A 26,752-nucleotide genomic window follows, 5' to 3' on the forward strand; every position below is an offset into this window, starting at 1 on the left:
TCTTTATACTGGTTTTGTAGAAACAGAGGCCACAGGTGATCCACAAATCACTACATTTTTCTTTTTTTCTTTCTCTTTATCTCTCATTCTTCAGAGCAGGCAGTACTGACACTAAGAGATCACAGAAATAATACAGCATCCCAATTTTCCAAGACACCAACAATAGTCTATTAATTCCATGATATTCACTGGCATAAATCAGCCCCGCAAGATTATGTTGCATTATGCTGTCACTGGTCATCCTGACTGACTCTTAATTGTACACCTGTTGCACATAAAATTTATTTATTTATTTGTTTGTTATTTTTTTAAACCAAGACATTGTCCACTCTGGTTGTGTGGAGATCTTTGGTTCTTCAGGCCTGGAGATCTTTGGTTCTTCAGGCCTGGGGGAAGGTTCTCTGATTCCCCTGGGATTTGCAGCACTAGTGGGCTGCCTGTACCCAGACAGTAGTACTTTCCTGGTCATGCACATTGCCTTTCCCACTGATCTATCACCAAATATGTTGGAGGACAAAATGTACAAGAATTATACCAATGTTCATAGTTTTGATGATCTTCTTGAGCTCCTCCATTCAATTTTTCCTTCAGAATTCTCAATAAGCGATGTAAAAACAATAGTAAGTACCACAAAAAAGCACCACTTGGTGCAGTTGTATTGAAGACATGTCTAGTGTTTTCTTTTCAAAGCTCCTTATCTATGGCCTTGTTAAATTCTTGCTGATAAAAGGATATAAATCTGATCTTCTAAATATGAAGATCATTATTATCATAATCCAAGATAAATAACATTCCTAAAACATCTTTGACTTTCTCCATGTTTATAATAGTCAACACTGTCCATCAAGTTTAAGGCTTACATAATGTTGGTGCTCATTTGTTAGATTGCTAAACAGACTAATTAGTTTGGTGTTGAGCCTCTAGCCACTGAGTGCCTCTGGACAGTCCCCCAAGCACATGGACCTCCACAGTTCAATTTACCTTAATAATTCTCCATAAGCGATGTAAAACCAATAATAAGTGCCACAAAAAAGCAAAACTGTGCAGTTTTAATGGAGACACACTAACTGTGAATAGATTTGAAACAAATGAACAAACTTAATGTAAATGTCCGTGAAGTGTGAGCCTCAAGCCACTGAGTGACTGTGGGCAGTCACCCAAGTCACCCATACTGTAGACCCAGCCAAGGTCTTAATGCATGGATGGCCATGGGCAGCAGTGTTTGATCAAGATGCTGCTCCTTTTTAATGACCCAGCCTACACATAAGAATGTAAACACACTGAACACATTTCCTTTTTAGATATTTTATTGTGAATTACTATTATTTTCACATTTAAATTAAATCCTGCATTTTATGACTATGAAATACATTTCAATACAGGAATACAAAAAAACTGGGAAATGTCAGCTGATGCCACACAAAGTAAAGTTGTATATAGACATCAGATCTGATGAGAGACCAGATCATATGCAGTTGCAGGTTTAACGTGTTCAAAAAATGTAGTAGCTTGATTTAAATTACAGCAACCAACATGAAAGAGCAAAATGAGTGAACAACAGCAGAGTAGCATATACTCCAGCGGCCTATGTTAACACAATAACTATCTACTAAATGTATAATTATTCTGTACTGTTAAATAATGCAGTATGAACTACAAATGAAATGATCTCATCTTTGCTTTATCAACTGAAGTTAAAAATGATCTGGAAACAAATTAAACCTTGAAGATGAGGATTCAAATATTCTACACGATAAAATATACTTGGCTGATTCTCTGAACCACGGATAAAAAATGGCATAAATCAGTGGATTCAAAGAGGAGTTAATGGAAAGTAGCCATGCTAACACAGTCCACACCATCCACAAAGATGTGACACTTTCAACTGACAGAGAAGTTACATAAAACGGTATCCAGCAAGCAAGATAAACAAAAACGACGATTCCTAATGTTTTCGCCGCTTTGGTTTCAGAAGAGCTTGAAAGTTTGGCTCCATGTTTCTTTGAGGCTCCATTCCTCACAGCTCTAACAGCTCTAGCTTGATGTCTGGCCACATTAAAAATGATTGAATACAAGACCAGTATAACAGAGCAAGGGGTTAGGAAAAAAACTACAAGGTCAACAATCAACCAGGAGAGTTTTATAACCACTACACACTCTCCATAGCATCTGGTGGAGACCTGAGATGGAAGGAGGTTGTCGTTAAAGTAAAAATACATGATGACAAACAGCAGACAGAAAGACCAGCCCAGAATTATCATCATAGACATTTTACACACTGTGATCTTTGTGGAATAAAGCAGAGGGTCAGTGACGGCGATGTAGCGATCAACTGCAATAAAAACCAGGTTACAGAGCGACACTGACACTAAGACGGCATTGATCACCAAAAGAATAGTGCATCCCAATTTTCCAAGATACCAACAAGAGTCTATGAATTCCATTATTTTCACAGGCATAACAATCAGCCCCACGAGTAGATCCACTACAGCCAGAGAGAGGATGAGCAGATTGGTGGGAGTGTGGAGCTGCTTGAAGTGAGAGATGGAGATGATCACCAGCAGGTTCAGAAACACAGTGAACACAGAAACACATGAGAGGAAAAAGAACAGAAATATATAAGCAGGACCTGTTCGCACCTCCTTTCTGCAAGATGAGTTGTTATCAGGAAAGCAATACTGAACTGTGATGTTCTGCCTGTAGTCTGTGTCCTCCATCAGAAATAGATGCTGCTCTGGCAGTTGGAACTGATCCTGTTGTCCAGTAAAGCTGAACTGGATGATTTTGGCTTTTTTGGAGTGACTTTATGTGCATAGGCATAAATCCTCCCACTGACACATGAATGGGCGGTTTGTCCTTAACATCAGTCACTCATCTGAAATGCAGCATTGCATCATTACTTACTGTGAACGTCCACAGGTGGGGGAGGTGGAGGGGGGTTTAAAGTAATAGTTGATAAGTAATGTTAGTTACTTCACTAAATTGCCAGAAGTATTCACTCACCCAGGCAAATCATCAAATTCAGATGTTCCAATCACTTCCATGGCCACAGGTGTATGAAACCAAGCACCTAGGCCTGCAGACTGCTTCTACAGACATTAGTGAAAGAATGGGTCGCTCTCAGGAGCTCAGTGAATTCCAGCGTGGTGCCGTGATCGGACGCCACCTGTGCAACAAGTTCAGTCGTGAAATTTCCTCACTACTAAATATTCCACAGTCAACTGTCAGTGGGATTATAACAAAGTGGAAGTGATTAGGAACGACAGCAACTCAGCCACGAAGCGGTCGACCAGGTAAAATGACAGCGGATGCTGAGGGGCATAGTGCGCAGAGGTCACTGACTTTCTGCAGAGTCAATCACTACAGACCTCCAAACTTCATGTGGCCTTCAGATTAGCTCAAGAACAGTGTAGAGAGCTTCATGGAATGAATTTCCATGGCTGAGCAGCTGCATCCAAGCCTTACATCACCAAGCGCAGTGCAAAGCGTGGAATGCAGTGGTGTAAAGCGCCGCCACTGGACTCTAGAGCAGTGGAGACGTGTTCTCTGGAGTGCCAACTAGGGTTGCAACGGTATGAGATTTTCACGGTATGATAACCGTCTCAGAAAATACGCGGTATCACGGTTATCGCGGTATCCTCCACTGCTGCTGGTCCACAAGTCTGTGGTGGCTGAGTAACACAGCTTCCTTTAGCTGTTCAACACTTGCTCTCACATCTTGGTACATGCGAGGGATTTCACTGGTGGCAAAGTATGTTCTTGATGGAACTTGGTACATTGGAACAGCTTTTTTCATCAGGTGAAGGAAACCAGGTTTTTCCACTGCTCTTAAGGGCATCATGTCTTTGGCAATAAAATACGCCACAGCATGATTCAATTCTTGGGCTTGTTTAGATGAGGGATCTAACTTAATTCCCTTTGCAAATGACTGTGTGACAGTTGGTTGAGCTGGATCAGGAAATTTCTTTGCACAGCTAGCTTGTCCCTAAACCAATAACAGAATAATAATATTATCCATCCATCCATCCATTATCTTCCGCTTGTCCGGGGTTCGGGTCGCGGGGGCAGCATCCTAAACAATGAAGCCCAGACCTCCCTTTCCCCAGCCACTTCCGCCAGCTCTCCAAGGGGGATTCCGAGGCGCTCCCAGGCCAGCTGGGCGATATAGTCGCGCCAGCGTGTCCTGGGTCTTCCCCGGGGTCTCCTCCCAGGTGGACTCGCCTGTGACACCTCCCGAGGGAGGCGTCCAGGAGGCATCCTAACCAGATGCCCGAACCACCTCAGCTGGCTCCTCTCGATGTGAAGAAGCAGCGGCTCTACTCCGAGTCCCTCCCGGATGACCAAACTTCTCACCCTATCTCTAAGGGAGAGTCCAGACACCCTGCGGAGGAAACTCATTTCGGCCGCTTGTATTCGCGATCTTATTCTTTCGGTCATTACCCAAAGCTCATGACCATAGGTGAGGGTGGGAACGTAGATCGACCGGTAAATCGAGAGCCTTGCCTTATGGCTCAGCTCTTTCTTTACCACAACAGACCGGTAAAGAGCCCGCATCACTGCTGACCCAGCACCAATCCGCCTGTCAATCTCCCGCTCCCTTGTACCATCAATAATAATATTAATCAATTATATTTATAATAATAATAAAAAATAAATGTATAAATGCATATATATATATATATATATATATATATATATATATATATATATATAATATATATATATGTGTGTGTGTGTGTGTGTGTGTGTGTGTGTGTAAAGATCCTGTATTTAAAATATTCAGTACAATTATTTAAGTTTAATTATTTAATTATTTAATATCTGAGCCTGTGTGCGTGTCTGACCAACTACTGTTGTAAACGTCCGTTTTACTGCCAAGTTAATATAACCAGAGACTGCAGAAAGAGGGGACTATCTATTTTATACATGATCCTCACAATAGAGGCACGTCAGATTTTAAATATAAACTCATGCAAATTAATGGCGTCTTTCACGTTGAGTCCGACTCCGGAAAAATCCAAATTAGTCTGTGAGGACCTGAACACGGACACGCGCATCCACCACAGCACACGCTTCATAGCCACGGGCATAACGTTACTTCCAGCACCTGCATGCTCATAGTTCGGATGACTCAGCACTTTTGCGGGCGCTTAACGCGTGGACTGTGCCCGAATACAAAGATGGGTTTTATAGTGGAAATTTCACGCATTTAGGGTCGGACTGAAATAATAAACGAGCACAGCGGGGTGGTGTTCTCGGAGATGGGAGAACAGGTTAGAGGTATTCCCTCCTTTAGCTGCCACTTTCCTGCCACATTGATTACAAATCGGATTCCCATCCTCGCGTGCATTTGGCGGGTATCCGAAGTAGTCCCACACTGCTGACTTTAGTTTAGCCTTTTTTTTAGGGGGACGGAGATTTGTTAAGTCTGTGGCACTCTCTGCCATTCTCACTGCTGTGTGCTTGTGTGACTGAAACGGAGCGGAACTGCGCATGCGCGGGTGAGTTTCTGAGCTGGGTTGTGTTTTACCGGTAATGAGCAAATGCCCACGGTATGATAACCGTGCATTTTAATACCGTGGTATACCGTGGAACCGGTTACCGCTGCAACCCTAGTGCCAACATGACTGCACACCAGTGCACAAAGCAGGTCCATAAAGACATGGATGTGTGAGTTTGGTCTGGAAGAATTTGACTGGCCTGCACAGAGTCCTGACCTCAACCCAATAGAACACCTTTGAGATGAATTAGAGTGGAGATTGTTAGCCAGGCCTTCTCGCCCAACATCAGTGTCTGACCTCACAAATGCGCTTCTGGAAGAACGGTCAAAAAGTCCCATAAACGCACTCCTAACCCTTGTGGAAAGCCTTCAGAAGAGTTGGTGGTATAGCTGCAAAGGGTAGACCGACATCATATTAAACCCTTTCGATTAAGAATGGGATCTCAGTCAAGTTCATTTCCGTGTGAAGGCAGACGAACAATTACTTTTGGGAATATAGTGTAATTTTGCATACAGAGTATATTAAACATTACAGGTGAGCCTGAAGTGCTGTAGTACTGCCAGTGACCAGGTGCAGTCATAATGCAGAAACATAAGAACTCCAACATACATGGATACTTAAAACATTTATTTAGAATGACAGAAATAAAATCAATGGAATCCCATAAAATGTTAATTATTTAGTCTTTTGTACATGTTCAATGGCTGTTTATGCACCAAATGTTTGTATCTGCAGTGGGATGTGTCACGTATTTGAGCATCCTTGGACCTTGTGGTCTGAGGTCCGCTGCAGTCAGAGACCCCTGGGAACAGCACCCACTGACCTTAAACTATAGTCCATCCCTGGCCCTTAGCTGTAATATTCTGCCCTCAGTGTGCTGACCCATGACAATAACTATATCAGTGCATCCTGATTTGAGCTATGCTAGTGGAAATGTCTCTGGATACTTTGTGACAGGATATAATGATTGTCTTCCTGTCTGATGAGCCCACACATTAGTGGCAATTTGCATGACAGGTACATCATTTATTGGTAGGTTAACAAATGGTGCCCTATCTCTCTTCTGTTTCTTGTAGCTGTTAGTGGACATGCAGGACATCAGTTACAATATTCTTTTACATTGGAATACAGTCTCCGGGCCTGATGGTTCTTGGCCCCAGATGTCTCACCCAGAGGACAGAGTGACCTAGCTGCAGCACTGAAGTTCTGACCCATTTGGGGACTATTGAATATGTGTTGTTGTCACAACCTCATTGCATCACTGTTTAAGGTGTATTTTTTATTATCATTTCACCTTGTTGGTAGTCCTAAACTGCCCTGTCCCAACTGTTTTGTATGCACTCATTTCAGAGAGAGTGTTTATATCTGAAATATGATTAAGTTAATGTGGTAAAACATTAGATAGATCGTCTTTCTACTAGTTTTGTAGAAATAGAAGCCTTCTGAGAATACTTCTGGTGCCGGTCACAAGCCCGGATAAATGGTGAGGGTTGTGTCAGGAAGGGCATCCAGCGTAAAATTCGTGCCAAAACTATCATGCAGATCACAAATATGATTGCCATACCGGATCGGTCGAGGCCCGGGTTAACAACGACCGCCTCCGGTGCTGTTGACCAGCAGGGTGCCGGTGGAAATTGGACTACTGTAGGTCGAAGACCATCAAAGAGGAGAGGAGGAAGGCGGGTTAGAAGACAGCGAGAGAGAAGGAAAGGCAGGAGTGTGGAGGTTAGAGTAGGTACTCTGAACATAGGGACAATGACTGGTAAAGGCAGAGAGCTTGCAGACATGATGGAGAGAAGGAAGGTAGATGTGTGTTCAGGAGACCAGATGGAAAGGAAGCAAGGCCAGGAACATTGGAGGTGGATTCAAACTTTTCTATCATGGTGTAGAGAGGAAGAGAAATGGAGTAGGGATAATCCTAAAGGAACAGCTTGGGAAAAGTGTTCTGGATGCAAAGAGAGTGTCAGACAGGATCATGAGCCTGAAGTTGGAGGTTGATGGTGTAATTTTGAATGTGGTCAGTTCATATGCACCACAGGTTGGTTGTCAGTTAGTGGAGAAAGAGGAATTTTGGAGTAAGATGGATGAAGTGGTAGATGGTGTCCCTAGAGAGGAGAGATTACTGATTGGTGCAGACTTCAATGGACATGTTGGTGAAGGGAACAGTGGGGATGAAGAGGTGCTGGGTATGTATGGTGTGAAAGACAGAAATGCGGAAGGTCAGATGGTTGTAGATTTTGCAAAGAGAATGGAAATGGCTGTGGTGAACACATATTTTCAGAAGAGGGAAGAACACAGGGTGACATACAAGAGTGGAGGGAGGTGCACACAGGTGGATTATATCCTTAGCAGGAAATGCCACCTAAAGGAGATTGGAGATTGTAAAGTGGTGCCAGGGGAAAGTGTAGCAAGGCAGCATAGGGTGGTTGTCTGTAGAATGAGATTAGAAACAAAGAAGAGGAAGAGAGTCAAATATTAGATGGTGGAAGCTGAAGGAGGAAGGTGGTTGCAGGCAGTTCAGGGAAAAATTGCAACAGGCCCTTGGGAGTACACCCCTAATGGCTGGTTTTCATTATTATTTATAATATTATTTGTAATTTGCAGGAAAAATAGCCCTGTGAATGTCTGTGAAAAAATCTGAAACTAACTTAATGTAAATGTCCTGTAAGTGATGAGTCACCCAGGTCACCCATATTGTACATCCGGCCAAGGTTTTAATGCGTGGACGGCCGAGGGCAACAGTGTTTGTCCAACATGCTGCTTGCAACCCAGCTTACATATAAAGATGTTAAACAATCTTCACATTTATTTTTATAATTTTCAGTCTGATATTGCTGAATCCTACATTTTAAAGTAAAGGTGCATAAGTATACACACACCAGGTCTTGTGAGAGACTAGATCTGATGCAGTTGCAGGTTCTCACATGTTCAGGAAAAACAGTGGCTTGATTGAAATTACAGTAACATGAACAAAAAGCCAGATGAGTGATGAACAGCAATGTTCCTCCAGCAGCCTTATTACTACTCTGTACAATAACCATCGTCCAAATATATACATTTTTTTTCAAATACACATTTCTATACTGTTATATACTGCACTATAAACTACACATGAAATTATCTTTGAAGTAATTTTGCTTAATCAGCTGAAGTTAAAAATGATCTGGAACCAAATTTAACCTTGAAGATGAGGATTCAAATATTCTACATGATAAAATATACTTAGCTGATTCTCTGAACCACGGATAAAAAATGGCATAAATCAGTGGATTCACAGAGGAATTAAGGTACAGTAGCCATGCTAAAACAGTCCACACCATCCACAAAGATGTGATACTTTCAACTGACAGAGAACTCACATAAAACGGTATCCAGCAAGCAAGATAAACAAAAACGACGATTCCTAATGTTTTCACCGCTTTGTTTTCAGAAGAATTTGAAAGTGTGGCTCCGTGTTTCTTTGAGGCTCCATTCCTCACAGCTCTAACAGCTCTAGCTTGATGTCTGGCCACATTAAAAATGATTGAATACAAGACCAGTATAACAGAGCAAGGGGTTAGGAAAAAAACTACAAGGTCAACAATCAACCAGGAGAGTTTTATAACCACTACACACTCTCCATAGCATCTGGTGGAGACCTGAGATGGAAGGAGGTTGTCGTTAAAGTAAAAATACATGATAACATACAGCAGACAGAAAGACCAGCCCAGAATTATCATCATAGACATTTTACACACTGTGATGTTTGTGGAATAAAGCAGAGGGTCAGTGACGGCGATGTAGCGATCAACTGCAATAAAAACCAGGTTACAGAGCGACACTGACACTAAGACAGCATTGATCACCAATAGAATAGTGCATCCCAGTTTTCCAAGATACCAACAAGAGTCAATAAATTCCATTATTTTTTCAGGCATAACAATCAGCCCCACAAGTAGATCCACTACAGCCAGAGAGAGGATGAGCAGGTTGGTGGGAGTGTGGAGCTGCTTGAAGTGAGAGATGGAAATGATCACCAGCAGGTTCAGAAACACAGTGAACACAGAAACACATGAGAGAAAAAAGGACAGAAATATATAAGCAGGACCTGTTCGCACCTCCTTTCTGCAAGATGAGTTGTTATCAGGAAAGCAGTACTGAACTGTGATATTCTGCCTGTAGTCTGTGTCCTCCATCAGAAATAGATGCTGCTCTGGCAGTTGGAACTGATCCTGTTGTCCAGTAAAGCTGAACTGGATGATTTTGGCTTTTTTGGAGTGACTTTATATGCATAGGCATAAATCCTCCTACCGACACATGAATGGGCGGTTTGTCCTTAACATCAGTCACTCATCTGAAATGCAGCATTGCATCATTACTTACTGTGAACGTCCACAGGTGGGGGGGGGGGGGGGGGGGGGGGGGTGTTTAAAGTAATAGTTGAAAACTACTATCATAGTTTCTGCACTTCCATGCCCACAGGTGTATAAAGCCGAGCCCCTAGGCCTGCAGACTTCTTCTACAGACATTAGTGAAAGAATGGGTCGCTCTCAGGAGCTCAGTGAATTCCAGCATGGTACCGTGATCGGACGCCACCTGTGCAACAAGTCCAGTTGTGAAATTTCCTCACTACTAAATATTCCACAGTCAACTGTCAGTGGTATTATAACAAAGTGGAAGTGATTGGGAACGACAGCAACTCAGCCACAAAACGTTCAGCCACGTAAAATGACAAATCAAATTTATTTGTAGCGCTTTTTACAACTGATGTTGTCACACATCAGCTTCACAGAATTCCAGGAAAGACAAAGTTTTAACAAGAATGTAAAAACCCCCATGCGAGTAAGCCAGGGGTGACAGTGGCAAGGAAAAACTCCCTCAGAGCTGAGGAAGAAACCTAGGGAGGAACCAGGCTCACAAGGGGGGAGTCATCCTTCTCTCGTCAAACAACCTACAAATGATTATACTACTAATATTAATAGCAGTAGTATTAGTAGAAGTAATAGCTAGGAGTCTATGAAAACTTCAATGTAGTTTTCCGAGCAGCTAGTCCAAGGCAGGTGGCAGTAGCTGGGGCGCCGGCAGCTGGTCTGAAGTGGGTAGCAGGAGAGCTCGACAGTCAGTCGTCCTTCAGTATACGACCGCCAGACATGCAGGCGGTCGTATACTCAGAAAAAAATGCAGGGAGTTTTATTCTGTTTGCTTATATGTTTATATGTAAAACACGGTAGCGCTGTAAAACAGTTTGGCATCCCTCCTCTCCACCGTCCATAAACCTGAACGACCACGTGCGAGCAGCAGGACAACAGCACAAGCGTCTCAGTTTACTATAATTCCCTGTGTCCATGGAGCCCTGGATCTGCTGCCTTTATCTAAGGGGAAACATTACCTACCAAAACCTAAACCGAACAAGTGAACCTAGATTTGAAGATTGCGACTGTTTCTGAGTCCCGAACATTTTCTGGAAGATCATTCCAGAGTTTGGGGGCTTTATAAGAAAAAGCTGTTCTCCCAGCTGCAGCCTTATGAATTCTAGGAACTATTAAAAAGCCAGAACTCTGAGATCTGGGTAGTCGTGATGGCTCGTAATAGGAAATAAGGTCTGCAGGTACTCAGGAGCGAGCCCATGTAAGGCTTTATATGTCAATAAAAGAATTTTATAATCAATACGGAATTTAACAGGCAGCCAATGAAATGATGATAGCACTGGACTGATATGATGAAATTTTCTAGTTTTAGTGAGGACCCTGGCTGCAGCATTTTGGACAAATTGAAGTTTGCTTAGATTCCTGCTCGTACATCCTGACAGTAGTGCATTACAGTAGTCTAGCGAAGAAGTAATAAAACCATGTATTAGTGTTTCTACGTCACGCAGGGACAGGGCATTTCTTTTCTTGGCACTGTTACGAAGATGTAAAAAAGCTGTCCTAGTGATGCTGCCTATGTGTTCACTGAATGATAAATCTGAATCAATTATGACCCCAAGATTTTTTGGTGCTGAGCCAGGTGTAACTGGAATGTCAGTGAGATTTAACATTAAATCTGATAATTTATTTCTTGCCAATTTTGCTAATGACAGAGTGGGGTTAGCTGATGCTGAGGTGCATAGTTTGCAGAGCTCACCAACTTTATGCAGAATCAATTACTACAGACCTCCAAACTTCATGTGGCCTTCAGATTAGCTCAAAAGCAGCATAGAGAGCTTCATGGAATGGGTTTCCATGGCTGAGCAGCTGCACCGAGCAGCTTACATCATGAAGCGCAACGAAAAGCATGGAATTCAGTGGTGTAAAGCGCCGCCACTGGACTCTAGAACAGTGGAAACATGTTCTCTGGAGTAACGAATGATTGTTCTCCATCTGGCAATCCGATGGCTGAGGCAGTTTGGCGGTTGCCAGGAGAACAGTATTTGTCTGACTGCATTCACACACACACACACACACACACACACACACACACACACTTTCTAAGCCACTTCTCCCTCAGGGTCATGGGGGGATGGTGCTGGAGCCTATCCCAGTGGTCATCAGGCAGAAGGCAGGATACCCCCTGGACAGGTTACCAGTCCATCGCAGGCCAGACAGACGGACACACAGAGACACACTCACACTTAGGGGCAATGTCGTATGTCCAATCGTCCTGATTCCTTGGACTGTGGGAGGAAACTGGAGAACCCTTAGGAAATCCACACAGACACGGGGAGAACATGCACTCCACACAGAGAGAACCTTGGTTGCCCAGCCGGGGAATTGAATCCAGGCCCTCTTTGCTGTGAGGCAACAGCTCAACCCACCGCACCACAATTTCATGCTCCCAAATTTGTGGGAACAGTTTGGGGACGGCCCCTTCCTGTTCCAACATGACTGCGCACCAGTGCACAAAGCAGGTCCATAAAGACATGGATGAACGCGTTTCGTATGAAAGAACTTGACTGGCCTGCACAGAGTCCTGACCTCAACCCGATAGAGCACCTTTGGGATAAATTAGAGCGGAGACTGTGAGCCAGGCCTTCTCGCTCAACATCAGTGTCTGACCTCACAAATGTGTTTCTGGAGAAAAGGTCAAAAATTCCCATAAACGCACTCCTAAACTTTGTCGAAAGCCTTCAGAAGAGTTGGTGTTATAGCTGCAAAGGGTAGACCGACATCATATTAAACCCTTTCGATTAAGAATGGGATCTCACTCAAGTTCATTTGCGTGTGAAGGCAGACAAACAAATACTTTTGGCAATATAGTGTAATTTTGCATACAAAGTAAATTAAACATTACAGGTGAGCCTGAAGTGCTGTAATACTGCCAGTGACCAGGTGCAGTCATAATGCAGAAACATAAGAACTCCGACATACACTTCTTCTTTCGGCTGCTCCCTTTTGGGGTCGCCACAGCGGATCATCTGCCTCCATCTTGCCCTATCCACTGCCTCCTCTACTTTTACACCAACCATCTTCATGTCCACCTTCACTACATCCAGCAACCTTCTCTGAGGTCTACCTCTTCTCCTTCTACCTGGCAGCTCTATCTCCAACATTCTTTGACTAATACATCCACTATTCCTCCTCAACACATGTCCAAACCATCTCAACCTGGCCTCTCTGGCTTTATCTCCAAACTGCTCCACCTTCACTGTCCCTCTGATCTGCTCATTTCTAAGCTTGTCCATCCTTGTCACTCCCAACGAAAATCTCAGCATCTTCATCTCCGCCACCTCCAGCTCAGCCTCCTGTCTTTTAGACAGAGCCACAGTCTCCAAACCATACATCATAGCAGGACGCACTACTGTCTTGTAAACCTTCCCTTTCACTCTTGCTGCTATCCTTCTGTCACACATCAGCCCTGACACCCGTCTCCACCCACTCCATCCAGCCTGCACCCTCTTCTTCACCTCTTTTCTACTCTGTCCATTGCTCTGGATGGTTGACCAAAGTTACACTTACCACAGATTACAATGTCATCTGCAAACATCATGGTCCATGGAGCCTCCTGCCTGACCTCATATGTCAACCTTTCCATCACCATTGCAAACAAGAAGGGGCTCAAAGTTGATCCCTGATGTAACCCTACCTTCACCTTGAAACCATTTGTCACTCCAACTGCACACCACACCACTGTCTCACTATCCTCATTAATGTCCTCCACCACCCTAAAATACTTTTCAGCTACACCTGACTTCCTTATACAGTACCACAGTTCCTCTCTTGGCACTCTATCATATGCCTTCTCTAGATCCACAAAGACACAATGTAGCTCCTTCTAACCTTCTCTGTACTTCTCTACCAACACATTCAACGCAAAAATTGCATCTGTCGTACTCTTTCTGGGCATGAAACCAAACTGCTGCTTACTGATCTCAACCTCTTACCTTAGCCTTGCTTCAACAACTCTTTCCCATACCTTCATGGTGTGGCTCATCAACTTTATACCTCTGTAGTTACTGCAGCTCTGCACATCACCCTTGTTCTTAAAAATGGGGACCAGTAAACTGCTTCTCCACTCATCAGGCATCCTCTCACTCTCCAGGATTTTGTTAAACAACCTGGTTAAAAAGTCCACTGCCTTCTCTCCTAAACATCTCCATAGCTGCACTGGTATGTCATCTGGACCAACTGCCTTTCCGTTCTTCATCCTTTTTAAAGCTGCCCTCACTTCCACCTTACTAATTCTCTGCAGTTCCTGATCCACTATCTCTCCCCCCATTGTCCTCCTCTCTCTTGTTTTCCTCATTCATTAGTTCTTCAAAGTACTCCTTCCATCTACTCAACACTCTCTGTTCACTCACTAGTACATTTCCCTCTCTATCCTTTATCAGCCTAACCTGCGGTACATCCTTTCCAGCTCTATCTCTCTGTTTAGCCAAACGATACAAGTCGTTTACTCCTTCTTTACTGTCCAGCCTCTCATACAGCTCATCATAGGCCTGAGCCTTTGTTTTTGCCACTATTCTTTTCGCTATGTGACTAGCCTCACATTATTCCTTCCTACTTCCTTCATCTCTCTGGTTATCCCACTTTTTCTTAGCTGCCTTCTTCTTCTGAATACTCTCCTGGACTTCCTCATTCCACCAACAACTTTCCTTGTCTTCATTCCTCTGACCAGACGAAGCACCCAACACACTTTTGCCAGTTTTTCTCACCATCTTAGCTGTAGTTTCCCAGTCCTCAGGTAGCTCCTCACTGCCCCCAAGGGCCTGTTGCAAGTTTTCCCTGAATTGCCTGCAACCATCCTCCTCCTTCAGCTTCTACCATCTAATCTTTGGCTCTGTCTTCACTCCCTTCCTCTTCTTTGTTTCTAATCTCATTCTACAGACAACCACCCTATGCTGCCTTGCTACACTTTCCCCTGGTACCACTTTACAATCTCCAATCTCCTTTAGGTGGCATCTCCTGCTAAGGATATAATCCACCTGTGTGCACCTCCCTCCACTCTTGTATGTCACCCTGTGTTCTTCCTTCTTCTGAAAATATGTGTTCACCACAGCCATTTCCATTCTCTTTGCAAAATCTACAACCATCTGACCTTCTGCTTTTCTGTCTTTCACACCATACATACCCAGCACGTCTTCATCCCCTCTGTTCCCTTCACCAACATGTCCATTGAAGTCTGCACCAATCACCAATCTCTCCTCTCAAGGGACACCATCTACCATCCATCCATCCATCCATTCATTATCTTCCACTTCGCTGGGGTTCGGGTTGCGGGGGCAGCATCTTAAGCAATGAGGCCCAGAACTCCCTTTCCCCACCCACTTCCACTAGCTCTCCAAGGGGGATTCCGAGGCGCTCCCAGGCCAGCTGGGCGATATGATAATGCCAGCATGTCCTGGGTCTTCCCCGGGGTCTCCTCCCAGGTGGACTTGCCTGTGACACCTCCCGAGGGAGGCATCCAGGAGGCATCCTAACCAGATGCCCGAACCACCTCAGCTGGCTCCTCCTGAATCCGAGGTTCGACTATAAGCCAGAGTCTCTTCTCCAGTACCCCTGCATAGACCTTACCAGGGAGGCTGAGGAGTGTGATTCCCCTGTAGTTGGAACACACCCTCCGGTACTCTTTTTTAAAAAGAGGCACCACCACCCCAGTCTGCCAATCCGGTGGCACCGCCCCCGATGTCCACGCAATGTTGAAAAGGCGTGTCAGCCAAGACAGCCCCACAACATCCAGAGCCTTGAGGTACTCAGGGTGGATCTCATCCACCCCTGGAGCCTTGCCACCAAAGAGCTTCTTAACTACCTTAGCGACTTCGGCCTCAGTAATGGACAAGCCTATTCCCATGTCCCCAGACTCTGCCTCCTCACTGAAGAAAGTGTTGGTGGGATTGAGAAGGTCCTCAAAGTATTCCTTCCACCGCCCAATGACGTCTTCAGTCGAAGTCAGCAACACACCATCTCCACTATATACAGTGCTAGTGGCACACTGCTTTCCCCTTCTGAGTCACCTGACGGTTTGCCAGTATCTTTTTGGAGCTGACTTAAAGTCATTTTCCAAGGCCTCACCAAACTCCTCCCATACACGGGTTTTTGCCTTGGCGACGACTTAAGCCACAGATCGCTTGGCCTGTCGATACCTGCCAGCTGCCTCTGGTGCCCCACAGGCCAACCATGCCCGGTAGGACTCCTTCTTCAGCTTGACGGCATCTCTCACCTGGGGTGTCCACCACCGGGTTCGAGGATTACCGCCCCAACAGGCACCAACTACCTTACGGCCACAGCTACAGTCAGCCGCTTCAACAATGGAGGAACGGAACATGGCCCATTCTGAGTCAATGTCCCCCACCTCCCCCGATATCTGTTCAAATTTCTGACAGAGGTGTGAGTTGAAGATCAATCTGACAGGTTCTTCTGCCAGACATTCCCAGCAAACCCTCACTATACGTTTGGGTTTGCCTGGTCTGACCGGCATCTTCCCCCACCACCTGATCCAACTCACCACCAGGTGATCTCACCAACTTACCACCAACTGGTGATCAGTTGACAGCTCAGCTCCTCTCTTTACCCGAGTGTCCAAAACACATGGCCGCAAGTCCGATGACACGACTACAAAGTTAATCATTGACCTGCGGCCTAGGGTGTCCTGGTGCCATGTGCACTTATGGACATCCTTGTGTTCAAACATGGTGTTCATGATGGACAAACTGTGGTTTGCACAGAATTCAAGGATTCAAGGATTCAAGGAGATTTTATTGTCATTCGCATCACATGGTACATGAGGTGGAACGAAATTAAGATCTCATGGTCCAGTTTACACCCAAGAGCTGTTATAAAATAGATAAATAAATAGAAAGTACACAAGAGAGGGAGAGTAGGAGAGTAGGCAGTTAGCAGCAATATGAAGTCCAGAGTGCAAGTTTGCTATAGCAGCATGATATTGACTTAGAGCAGTGGATAAAGTGTCTAGATAAAGTGTCTCAGTGCGGTTTAAAGTGACAGTGTTTGTAACAGTACTTGTTCTTGTAAGTGTCAGTGCAGTGTGTTCAGTTGGAATTTAAGAGCCTTACAGCTTCTGGTATGAAGCTGTTTCTGAGTCTGGTTGTTTTGCACTTGATGCTCCGCAGCCTCCTGCCTGAGGGGAGCGGGACAAAAAGTGCGTGTGCTGGGTGGGTGGGATCCTTCCTGATGCAGGTAGCCCTTGTCCTGCATCTGGAGGTGTAAATGTCTGTGGTGCTGGGGAGGCTGACTCCAACAATCCTCTGTGCAGCCTTCACCACCCTCTGCAGTGCTTTCCTATCTGCAGCAGAGCAGCTTCCATGCCACACGTTGATGCTGGAGCACACGACGCTCTCCACCACACATCTGTAGAAGGAGGTGAGGACTGCCCTCCCGAGTCCAGCTCGTCTCAGCCTCCTGAGGAAGTAGAGCCGCTGATGTGCCTTCCTGACCAGAGTGGAAGTGTTGTTGCTCCAGGTGAGGTTGCTGCTCAGGTGCACACCCAAGTACCTGTAGCTGTCGACCACTTCCACCTCAGAACCTCCAATGTGCAGAGGAAGGTGGTCATGATGGCCCCTTCTGAAGTCCACAATCATCTCCTTCGTCTTCTTTACGTTGATGCAGAGGTTGTTTTCTCTGCACCAACCCTCCAGGTGTTCCACCTGCTGCCTGTAGTTGGACTCATCTCTGTTTGTGATGCATCCAACCACTGCTGTGTCGTCCGCAAACTTCACAATATGACAGCCTGGATGGATAGGTGAGCAGTCATATGTAAGCAGTGTAAACAGGAGGGGGCTCAACACACAGCCCTGAGGGGAGCCAGTGCTGAGGGTTATGGTGGGGGAGGAGATGTTGTGGATCCTCACAGACTGCGGCCTGTTGGACAGGAAGTCTAGGACCCAGTTGCACATGGAAGAGCTCAGTCCAAGTGAGGAGAGTTTTGTTATCAGGGTCTGAGGAGTCATGGTGTTGAAAGCAGATGTGAAGTCCACAAAGAGCATACGAACATAGGAATCCTTCTGCTCCAGGTGGGTGAGGGCAGTGTGGGCCACAGAGGAGATGGCATCCTCTGTGGATCGATTCCTCCTGTACGCATACTGGTGTGGATCCACAGTGACGTTGATGGTGGCTTTGATGTGGGTCTGAACCAGTCTTTCAAAGCACTTTGTTACTATCGGCATGAGGGCCACTGGCCGGTAGTCATTCAGACCCGTCACTGCAGAGCTCTTGGGGACCGGGATGATGGTGGCAGTCTTCATGCAAGAGGGGACTGCTGCCTGGATGAGGGAGGCGTTAAAGATGTCCGCCAGGACGTCCGAGAGCTGGTCGGCGCAGTCTCTTAGCACCCTTCCGGGGATGTTGTCCGGGCCAGCAGCTTTCCGGGGGTTGATCCTCCTCAGCGTCCTCCTTACTTCTGCTGGTGTCACGCTGAGGGGCTCCTCTCCTGGTGAGTGTGTGAGTTTGGTGCTGGGGGGGGTGTCAGGATTCTCAAAGCGGGCGTAGAACTTGTTGAGAGCCTCAGGCAGGGATGGGGCTTTGGAGCTTTGTGCAACGTTGGATTTGTAGTCCGTGATGCACTTGATGCCCCTCCACATACTCTGTGGATCCTGGGAGGAAAAGTGTCCCTGGATTTTCAGAGCATATGCTGCTTTTGCCCTCTTGACTTCAACAGTCAGCTCTCTTCTAGCCCTCCTGAGTTCACCTGAGTCCCCAGACCTGAAGGCAGCATCCCTGGCTTTCAGCAGAGAACGCACCTCTGTGTTCAGCCAGGGCTTCTGGTTCGGGTAGCAAGTCACAGTCTTGGTGGTAGTGACATCCTCCGTGCACTTGCTGATGTACCCGAGAACAGCAGATGTGTACTCCTCCAGGTCCAACTCCCCCTCACACTCAGCAGCCTCCCTGAAGACCTGCCAGTCTGTGCAGCCGAAGCAGTCCTGCAGCACAGCGTCGCCGTCACTGGGCCACACAGTGATGATCTTCTGTGTGGGTTTGGAGCGACGCAGTGGGGGGTGGTATGCAGGGGCCAGCATGATTGAGATGTGGTCGGAGAGCCCGAGGTGGGGGCGGGGCAGGCTCTGTACGCATCCCTCACATTGGTGTAAACACGGTCCAGCGTGTTATTACCTCGCGTTGGGATGTTGACGTGTTGGTAAAACCTCGGCAGGGTGTTCTTCAGTTCTACGTGGTTAAAATCCCCCGCTACCACGTAGAACGCCTCCGGATGCTTGTTCTGAAGCGAGCTGATGTTGTCATAAAGCTCTTTCAGCGTGTTGTTAGCATTAGCATCCGGTGCTATGTAAACAGCAATCAAAAACACCGCCGAATACTCACGAGGCAGATAGTGAGGCCGACACTTCACAGTCAGCTGTTCTGTCGCCTCGGAGCAGTGGCTGTTTACCAACACGCAGTTTGTGCACCAACCTTTGTTTATGTAGACGCACAAGCCGCCCCCCCGGGCTTTTCTGGATAGCCGGTTGCGGTCCGCTCGGAAGAGCTGCCGGCCGGCGAGCTGGAAGGCTGAGTCCGGCATGGTGTGGTTCAGCCAGGTTTCCTGAGACAAATCACAGCACAGTTCCTCATCTCCTCAGAAACATTCATCCTCAGCCGCAGCAGGTCCAGCTTGTTATCCAGAGAGCGGACGTTAGACAGGAAAAGCGACGGAATTGGGGGTCGGTTAGCATTAGCCTTTAGCCTAGCTAGCACACCCGCGCGTTTCCCCCTCTTCTGCCGTCTGCTGCACCGCCTCCTCCTGCACTTTGTCTGCGGCGCTCTGCTCCCCCACGCCGGCACTCGTAGGAGCTTCAGCCTGCCCAGCGTAGCTCTGATATTATTGTCTATTATTGCTGTTTTTCTGGCCAAACTGTCCTTAATCCTCAAAAGTTCGGTTCTGCTATAACTCACACGCGTGGGGCGTGTGAAGTTGGGTTCAGAACCGACGTAAAAACAGCTCAAAACAGGGTGTACGCTCGGAGCGTGAGAAGCCGCTGCGCTACTGCGCGCCGCCATCTTGTTTGTATCCAAAAGTCCAAAAACTGAACACCACTCGGGTTCAGATCAGAGAGGCCATTCCTCCCAATCACACCCCTCCAGGTCTCACTGTCATTGGCCATGTGAGCGTTAAAGTCCCCAAGTAGGACAATAGAGTCTCCAGGAGGAGCACTTTCAAGCACCCTTCCCAAGGACTCTAAGAAGGCTGGGTACTCTGAACTGCTGTTCGGTGCATAAGCACAGACAGCAGTCAGGACCTGTTCCCCAACCCGAAGGCGTAGGGAAGCTACCCTCTCGTCCACCGGAGAAAACCCCAACATACAGGGACCGAGTCGAGGGGCTATGAGAAAGCCCACACCTGCCCGCCACCTCTCACCTTGGGCAACTCCAGAAAAGAATAAAGTCCAGCCCCTCTCAAGGAGATTGGACCCAGAGCCCAAGCTATGTGTTGAGGTGAGCCCGACTATCTAGCCGGTATCTCTCAACCTCGCGCACCAACTCAGGCTCCTTCCCCGCCAGTGAGGTAACATTCCAAGTTCCAAAAGCCAGTTTCAGCAACCGAGGATAAGAATGCCAAGTCCCATACTTTCGGACACTGCCCGATCCACCGAAGCACCGAACCCCTACTTCTGCGCCTCCCATTGGTGGTGGGTCGATGGGAGGGGGCACTCATGTAACTCCTTCGGGCTGGGCCCGGCCGGGCACCATGAGTAAATGCTGAGACCAGACACTTGTTGGCGAGCCCCTCCCTCAGGCCTGGCTCCAGGGTGGGGCCCCGGTAACCCTGTTCCGGGCAGGGTACACAAGTCCTGTTTTTGTCTTTTCATAAGGGTACTTCCCTACACTTCATCCATCTTACTCCAAAATTCCTCTTTCTCCTCTAACTGACAACCAACCTGTGGTGCATATGAACTGACCACATTCAAAATTACACCATCAACCTCCAACTTCAGGCTCATGATCCTGTCTGACACTCTCTTTGCATCCAGAACACTTTTCCCAAGCTGTTCCTTTAGGATTATCCCTACTCCATTTCTCTTCCTCTCTACACCATGATAGAACAGTTTGAATCCACCTCCAATGTTCCTGGCCTTGCTTCCTTTCCATCTGGTCTCCTGGACACACAGAATATCTAGCTTCCTTCTCTCCATCATGTCTGCAAGCTCTCTGCCTTTACCAGTCATTTTCCCTATGTTCAGTGTCCCTACTCTAACCTCCACACTCCTGCCTTTCCTACTCTCCGGCTGCCCTCTAACCCGCCTTCCCCCTGTCTTCTTTGATGGTCTTCGACCTACAGTAGTCCAATTTCCACAGGCACCCTGCTGGTGAACAGCACCGGAGGCGGTCGTTCTTAACCTGGGACTCGACTGATCCGGTATGGCAATCATATTTGTGATCTGCATGATAGTTTTGGCGCAAGTCAGGATGCCCTTCCTGATGCAACCCTTACCATTTATCCGGGCTTGGGACCGGCACCAGAAGTACACAAAGTACACCCCTAATGGCTGGTTTATAAGAACTCCAACATACATGGATACTTAAAACATTTATTTAGAATGACAGAAATAAAATCAATGCAATCCCATGAAATGTTAATTATTTAGTCTTTTGTATGTGTTCAATGGCTGTTTAGGCACCAAATGTTTATATCTGCAGTGGGATGTGTCATGTACTTAAGTATCCTTGGACCTTGTGGTCTGAGGTCCCCTGCAGTCAGAGACCCCTGCGAACAGCACCCACTGACCTTAAACTATAGTCCATCCCTGGCCCTGAACTGTAATATTCTGCCCTCAGTGTGCTGACCCATGACAATAACTATATCAGTGCATCTTGATTTGAGCTATGCTAGTGGAAATGTCTCTGGATACTTTGTGACAGGATATAGTGATTGTCTTCCTGTCTGATGGGCCCACACATTATTGGCAATTTGCATGACAGATACATCATTTATTGGTAGTTTAACAAATTGTGCCCTATCTCTCTTCTGTTTCTTGTAGCTGTTAGTGGACATGCAGGGCATCAGTTACAATATTATTTTATGTTGAGATACAGTCTCGGGGCCCACTGGCTGTGGTCAAAATCACTACAATTGTAATTTGGATTTCCCAAACTGTCCAAAACTTCATTCACTTTTTCCCTTTTTCTTGAGGTCAGACAGGGGCATTACACTGTCACTTATCATTCCTGATTTAAACCGTTGGCTCATTATTATCTCAAAGCTGCACTGACTCTTCATGCTGCACCTGTTTTTTCTTTGTTTGTTTGTTTATACCAAGGCATTGTCCACTCTGGTGGTGCTGAGCTCTCTGGTGATCTATAGTCAAGCCTGGGGGGAAGGTTTTCTGACACCCCTGGGATTTACAGCTATTATTGACTTACCTGTACCCAGGATATACTTTCCTGATCATGCACAGGATTTTTTTTCACTGACCTGACACAAAAGGTTTATGAGGCCAAAGTGTACAAGAATTAGACTGAAGTTTATGTTTTGGGTCTTTTTTTATTTAGTTATTATTATTATTATTATTATTATTTGTAATTTGCAGGAAAAATAGCCCTGTGAATGTATGTGAATAAATCTGAAACTAACTTAATGTAAATGTCCTGTAAATGATGAGCCTCTAGCCCCTGAGTGCCCCTGGTGAGTCACCCAGGTCACCCATATTGTACATCCAGCCAAGGTTTTAATGCGTGGACGGCCAAGGGCAACAGTGTTTCTCCAAAATGCTTCTTGCAGCCCAGCTTACATATAAAGATGTTAAACAAACTTCACATTTATTTTTATAATTTTCAGTCTGATATTGCTGAATCTGACGGAGAAGCGGCTTAGAAAATGGATGGATGGATATTGCTGAATCCTACATTTTAAAATAAAGGTGCATAAGTATACACACACACCAGGTCTTCTGGGAGACTAGATCTGATGCAGTTGCAGGTTTTCACATGTTCAGGAAACACAGTGGCTTGATTGAAATTACAGTAACATGAACAAAAAGCCAGATGAGTGATGAACAGCAATGTTCCTCCAGCAGCCTTATTTCTACTCTGTACAATAACCATCGTCCAAATACATACATTTTTAATACACATTTCTATACTGTTATATACTGCACTACAAACTACACATGAAATTATCTTTGAAGTAATTTTGCTTAATCAACTGAAGTTAAAAATGATCTGGAACCAAATTAAACCTTGAAGATGAGGATTCAAATATTCTACATGATAAAATATACTTAGCTGATTCTCTGAACCACGGATAAAAAATGGCATAAATCAGTGGATTCACAGAGGAGTTAAGGTACAGTAGCCATGCTAAAACAGTCCAAACTATGGATTTAGATGCGTCACTTTCAACTGACAGAGAAATTACATAAAACGGTATCCAGCAAGCAAGATAAACAAAAACGACGATTCCTAATGTTTTCGCTGCTTTGTTTTCAGAAGAGCTTGAAAGTTTGGCTCCGTATTTCTTTGAGGCTCCATTCCTCACAGCTCTAACAGCTCTAGCTTGACGTCTCGCCGCATTAAAAATGATTGAATACAAGACCAGTATAACAGAGCAAGGGGTTAGGAAACAAACTACAAGGTCAACAATTAACCAGGAGAGTTTTATAACCACTACACACTCTCCATAGCATCTGGTGGAGACCTGAGATGGAAAGAGGTTGTCGTTAAAGTAAAAATACATGATAATATACAGCAGACAGAAAGACCAGCCCAGAATTATCATCATAGACATTTTACACACTGTGATGTTTGTGGAATAAAGCAGAGGGTCAGTGATGGCGATGTAGCGATCAACTGCAATAAAAACCAGATTACAGAGCGACACTGACACTAAGACGGCATTGATCACAGAAACAATACAGCATCCCAATTTTCCTAGATACCAACAAGAGTCTATAAATTCCATTATTTTTTCAGGCATAACAATCAGCCCCACAAGTAGATCCACTACAGCCAGAGAAAGGATGAGCAGGTTGGTGGGAGTGTGGAGCTGCTTGAAGTGAGAGATGGAAATGATCACCAGCAGGTTCAGAAACACAGTGAACACAGATACACATGAGAGGAAAAAGAACAGAAATATATAAGCAGGACCTGTTCGCACCTCCTTTCTGCAAGATGAGTTGTTATCAGGAAAGCAGTACTGAACTGTGATGTTCTGCCTGTAGTCTGTGTCCTCCATCAGAAATAGATGTTGCTCTGCCAGGTGGAACTGATCCTGTTGTCCAGTAAAACTGAACTGGATGATTTTGGCTTTTTTGGAGTGACTTTATATGCATAGGCATAAATCCTCCTACTGACACATGAATGGGCGGTTTGTCCTTAACATAAGTCACTCATCTGAAATGCAGCGTTGCATCATTACTTACTGTGAAGGTCCACAGGTGTGGGGGGGGGGTGGAGGGGGGTTTAAATTAATAGTTGATAACTAATATCATAGTTTCTGCACTTCCATGCCCACAGGTGTATAAAGCCGAGCCCCTAGGCCTGCAGACTTCTTCTACAGACATTAGTGAAAGAATGGGTCGCTCTCAGGAGCTCAGTGAATTCCAGCGTGGTACCGTGATCGGACGCCACCTGTGCAACAAGTCCAGTTGTGAAATTTCCTCACTACTAAATATTCCACAGTCAACTGTCAGTGGGATTATAACAAAGTGGAAGCGATTGGGAACGACAGCAACTCAGCCACAAAGCGTTCAGCCACGTAAAATGACAAATCAAATTTATTTGTAGCGCTTTCTACAACTGATGTTGTCACAAATCAGCTTCACAGAATTCCAGAAAAGACAAAGTTTTAACAAGAATGTAAAAACCCCCATGTGAGCAAGCCTTGGGTGACAGTGGCAAGGAAAAACTCCCTCAGAGCTGAGGAAGAAACCTTGTGAGGAACCAGGCTCACAAGGGGGGAGCCATCCTCCTCTGGTCAGAGTACCTACAAATGATTATACTACTAATATTAATAGCAGTAGTATTAGTAGAAGTAATAGCTATGAGTCTATGAAAACGTCAATGTAGTTTTCCGAGCAGCTAGTCCAAGGCAGCTGGCGGTAGCTGGGGCACCGGTAGGTGGAATTAGTTTTATTCTGTGTGTTTATATGTTTATATGTAAAACATGAGAGCGCTGTGAAACAGTTTGGCATCCCTCCGCTCCACCGTCCATAAACCTGAGTGACCGCATGCGAGCAGCAGGACAACAGCACAAGCATCTCAGTTTACTATAATTCCCTGTGTCCATGGAGCCCTGGATCTGCTGCCTTTATCTAAGGGGAAACATTACCTACCAAAACCTAAACCGAACAAGTGAACCTAGATTTGAAGATTGCGACTGTTTCTGAGTCCCGAACATTTTCTGGAAGATCATTCCAGAGTTTGGGGGCTTTATAAGAAAAAGCTGTTCTCCCAGCTGCAGCCTTATGAATTCTAGGAACTATTAAAAAGCCAGCACTCTGAGATCTGGGTAGTCGTGATGGCTCGTAATAGGAAATAAGGTCTGCAGGTACTCAGGAGCGAGCCCATGTAAGGCTTTATATGTCAATAAAAGAATTTTATAATCAATACGGAATTTAACAGGCAGCCAATGAAATGATGATAGCACTGGACTGATATGATGAAATTTTCTAGTTTTAGTGAGGACCCTGGCTGCAGCATTTTGGACAAATTGAAGTTTGCTTAGATTCCTGCTCGTACATCCTGACAGTAGTGCATTACAGTAGTCTAGCGAAGAAGTAATAAAACCATGTATTAGTGTTTCTACGTCACGCAGGGACAGGGCATTTCTTTTCTTGGCACTGTTACGAAGATGTAAAAAAGCTGTCCTAGTGATGCTGCCTATGTGTTCACTGAATGATAAATCTGAATCAATTATGACCCCAAGATTTTTTGGTGCTGAGCCAGGTGTAACTGGAATGTCAGTGAGATTTAACATTAAATCTGATAATTTATTTCTTGCCAATTTTGCTAATGACAGAGTGGGGTTAGCTGATGCTGAGGTGCATAGTTTGCAGAGCTCACCAACTTTATGCAGAATCAATTACTACAGACCTCCAAACTTCATGTGGCCTTCAGATTAGCTCAAAAGCAGCATAGAGAGCTTCATGGAATGGGTTTCCATGGCTGAGCAGCTGCACCGAGCAGCTTACATCATGAAGCGCAACGAAAAGCATGGAATTCAGTGGTGTAAAGCGCCGCCACTGGACTCTAGAACAGTGGAAACATGTTCTCTGGAGTAACGAATGATTGTTCTCCATCTGGCAATCCGATGGCTGAGGCAGTTTGGCGGTTGCCAGGAGAACAGTATTTGTCTGACTGCATTCACACACACACACACACACACACACACACACACACACACACACTTTCTAAGCCACTTCTCCCTCAGGGTCATGGGGGGATGGTGCTGGAGCCTATCCCAGTGGTCATCAGGCAGAAGGCAGGATACCCCCTGGACAGGTTACCAGTCCATCGCAGGCCAGACAGACGGACACACAGAGACACACTCACACTTAGGGGCAATGTCGTATGTCCAATCGTCCTGATTCCTTGGACTGTGGGAGGAAACTGGAGAACCCTTAGGAAATCCACACAGACACGGGGAGAACATGCACTCCACATAGAGAGGACCTTGGTTGCCCAGCCGGGGAATTGAATCCAGGCCCTCTTTGCTGTGAGGCAACAGCTCAACCCACCGCACCACAATTTCATGCTCCCAAATTTGTGGGAACAGTTTGGGGACGGCCCCTTCCTGTTCCAACATGACTGCGCACCAGTGCACAAAGCAGGTCCATAAAGACATGGATGAACGCGTTTCGTATGAAAGAACTTGACTGGCCTGCACAGAGTCCTGACCTCAACCCGATAGAG

At 45.7% G+C, this 26,752-nt stretch overlaps 3 protein-coding genes across 3 annotated transcripts; all 3 read right to left on the reverse strand.

The window, feature by feature from the left end:
- Positions 1-1,694: 1,694 nt before the first annotated feature.
- Positions 1,695-2,717, reverse strand: LOC108433223 (trace amine-associated receptor 13c-like). Its single transcript, XM_037547057.1, has 2 exons — positions 2,640-2,717; positions 1,695-2,528 (listed from the first exon to the last, which is right to left on the reverse strand). Exons 1-2 carry the CDS (start codon positions 2,715-2,717, stop codon positions 1,695-1,697), a joined length of 912 nt encoding a protein of 303 aa, XP_037402954.1.
- Positions 2,718-8,653: 5,936 nt separating this feature from the next.
- Positions 8,654-9,676, reverse strand: LOC108433224 (trace amine-associated receptor 6-like). The gene has a single exon (XM_017707663.2). It carries the CDS (start codon positions 9,674-9,676, stop codon positions 8,654-8,656), a length of 1,023 nt encoding a protein of 340 aa, XP_017563152.2.
- A 13,375-nt stretch (positions 9,677-23,051) lies between these two features.
- LOC108433225 (trace amine-associated receptor 13c-like) lies at positions 23,052-24,074 on the reverse strand. The gene is made up of 2 exons (XM_037546915.1): positions 23,997-24,074; positions 23,052-23,885 (listed from the first exon to the last, which is right to left on the reverse strand). Exons 1-2 carry the CDS (start codon positions 24,072-24,074, stop codon positions 23,052-23,054), a joined length of 912 nt encoding a protein of 303 aa, XP_037402812.1.
- Positions 24,075-26,752: the final 2,678 nt, after the last annotated feature.

The sequence above is a fragment of the Pygocentrus nattereri genome, chromosome 18, assembly GCF_015220715.1.
Source record: "Pygocentrus nattereri isolate fPygNat1 chromosome 18, fPygNat1.pri, whole genome shotgun sequence".
NCBI lineage: Eukaryota > Metazoa > Chordata > Actinopteri > Characiformes > Serrasalmidae > Pygocentrus > Pygocentrus nattereri.

What these genes read in the sequence shown, in the direction of transcription:
- LOC108433223 (XM_037547057.1), bottom strand. Translation starts at nt 2,717, where the DNA reads ATGGAGGACACAGACTACAGGCAGAACATCACAGTTCAGTATTGCTTT. An exon ending in ACTCATCTTGCAGAAAGGAG is followed by an intron (nt 2,529 to 2,639) that starts GTGCGAACAGGT and finishes CACTTCAAGCAG; the next exon opens with CTCCACACTCCCACCAATCT.
- LOC108433224 (XM_017707663.2), bottom strand. Translation starts at nt 9,676, where the DNA reads ATGGAGGACACAGACTACAGGCAGAATATCACAGTTCAGTACTGCTTT.
- LOC108433225 (XM_037546915.1), bottom strand. Translation starts at nt 24,074, where the DNA reads ATGGAGGACACAGACTACAGGCAGAACATCACAGTTCAGTACTGCTTT. An exon ending in ACTCATCTTGCAGAAAGGAG is followed by an intron (nt 23,886 to 23,996) that starts GTGCGAACAGGT and finishes CACTTCAAGCAG; the next exon opens with CTCCACACTCCCACCAACCT.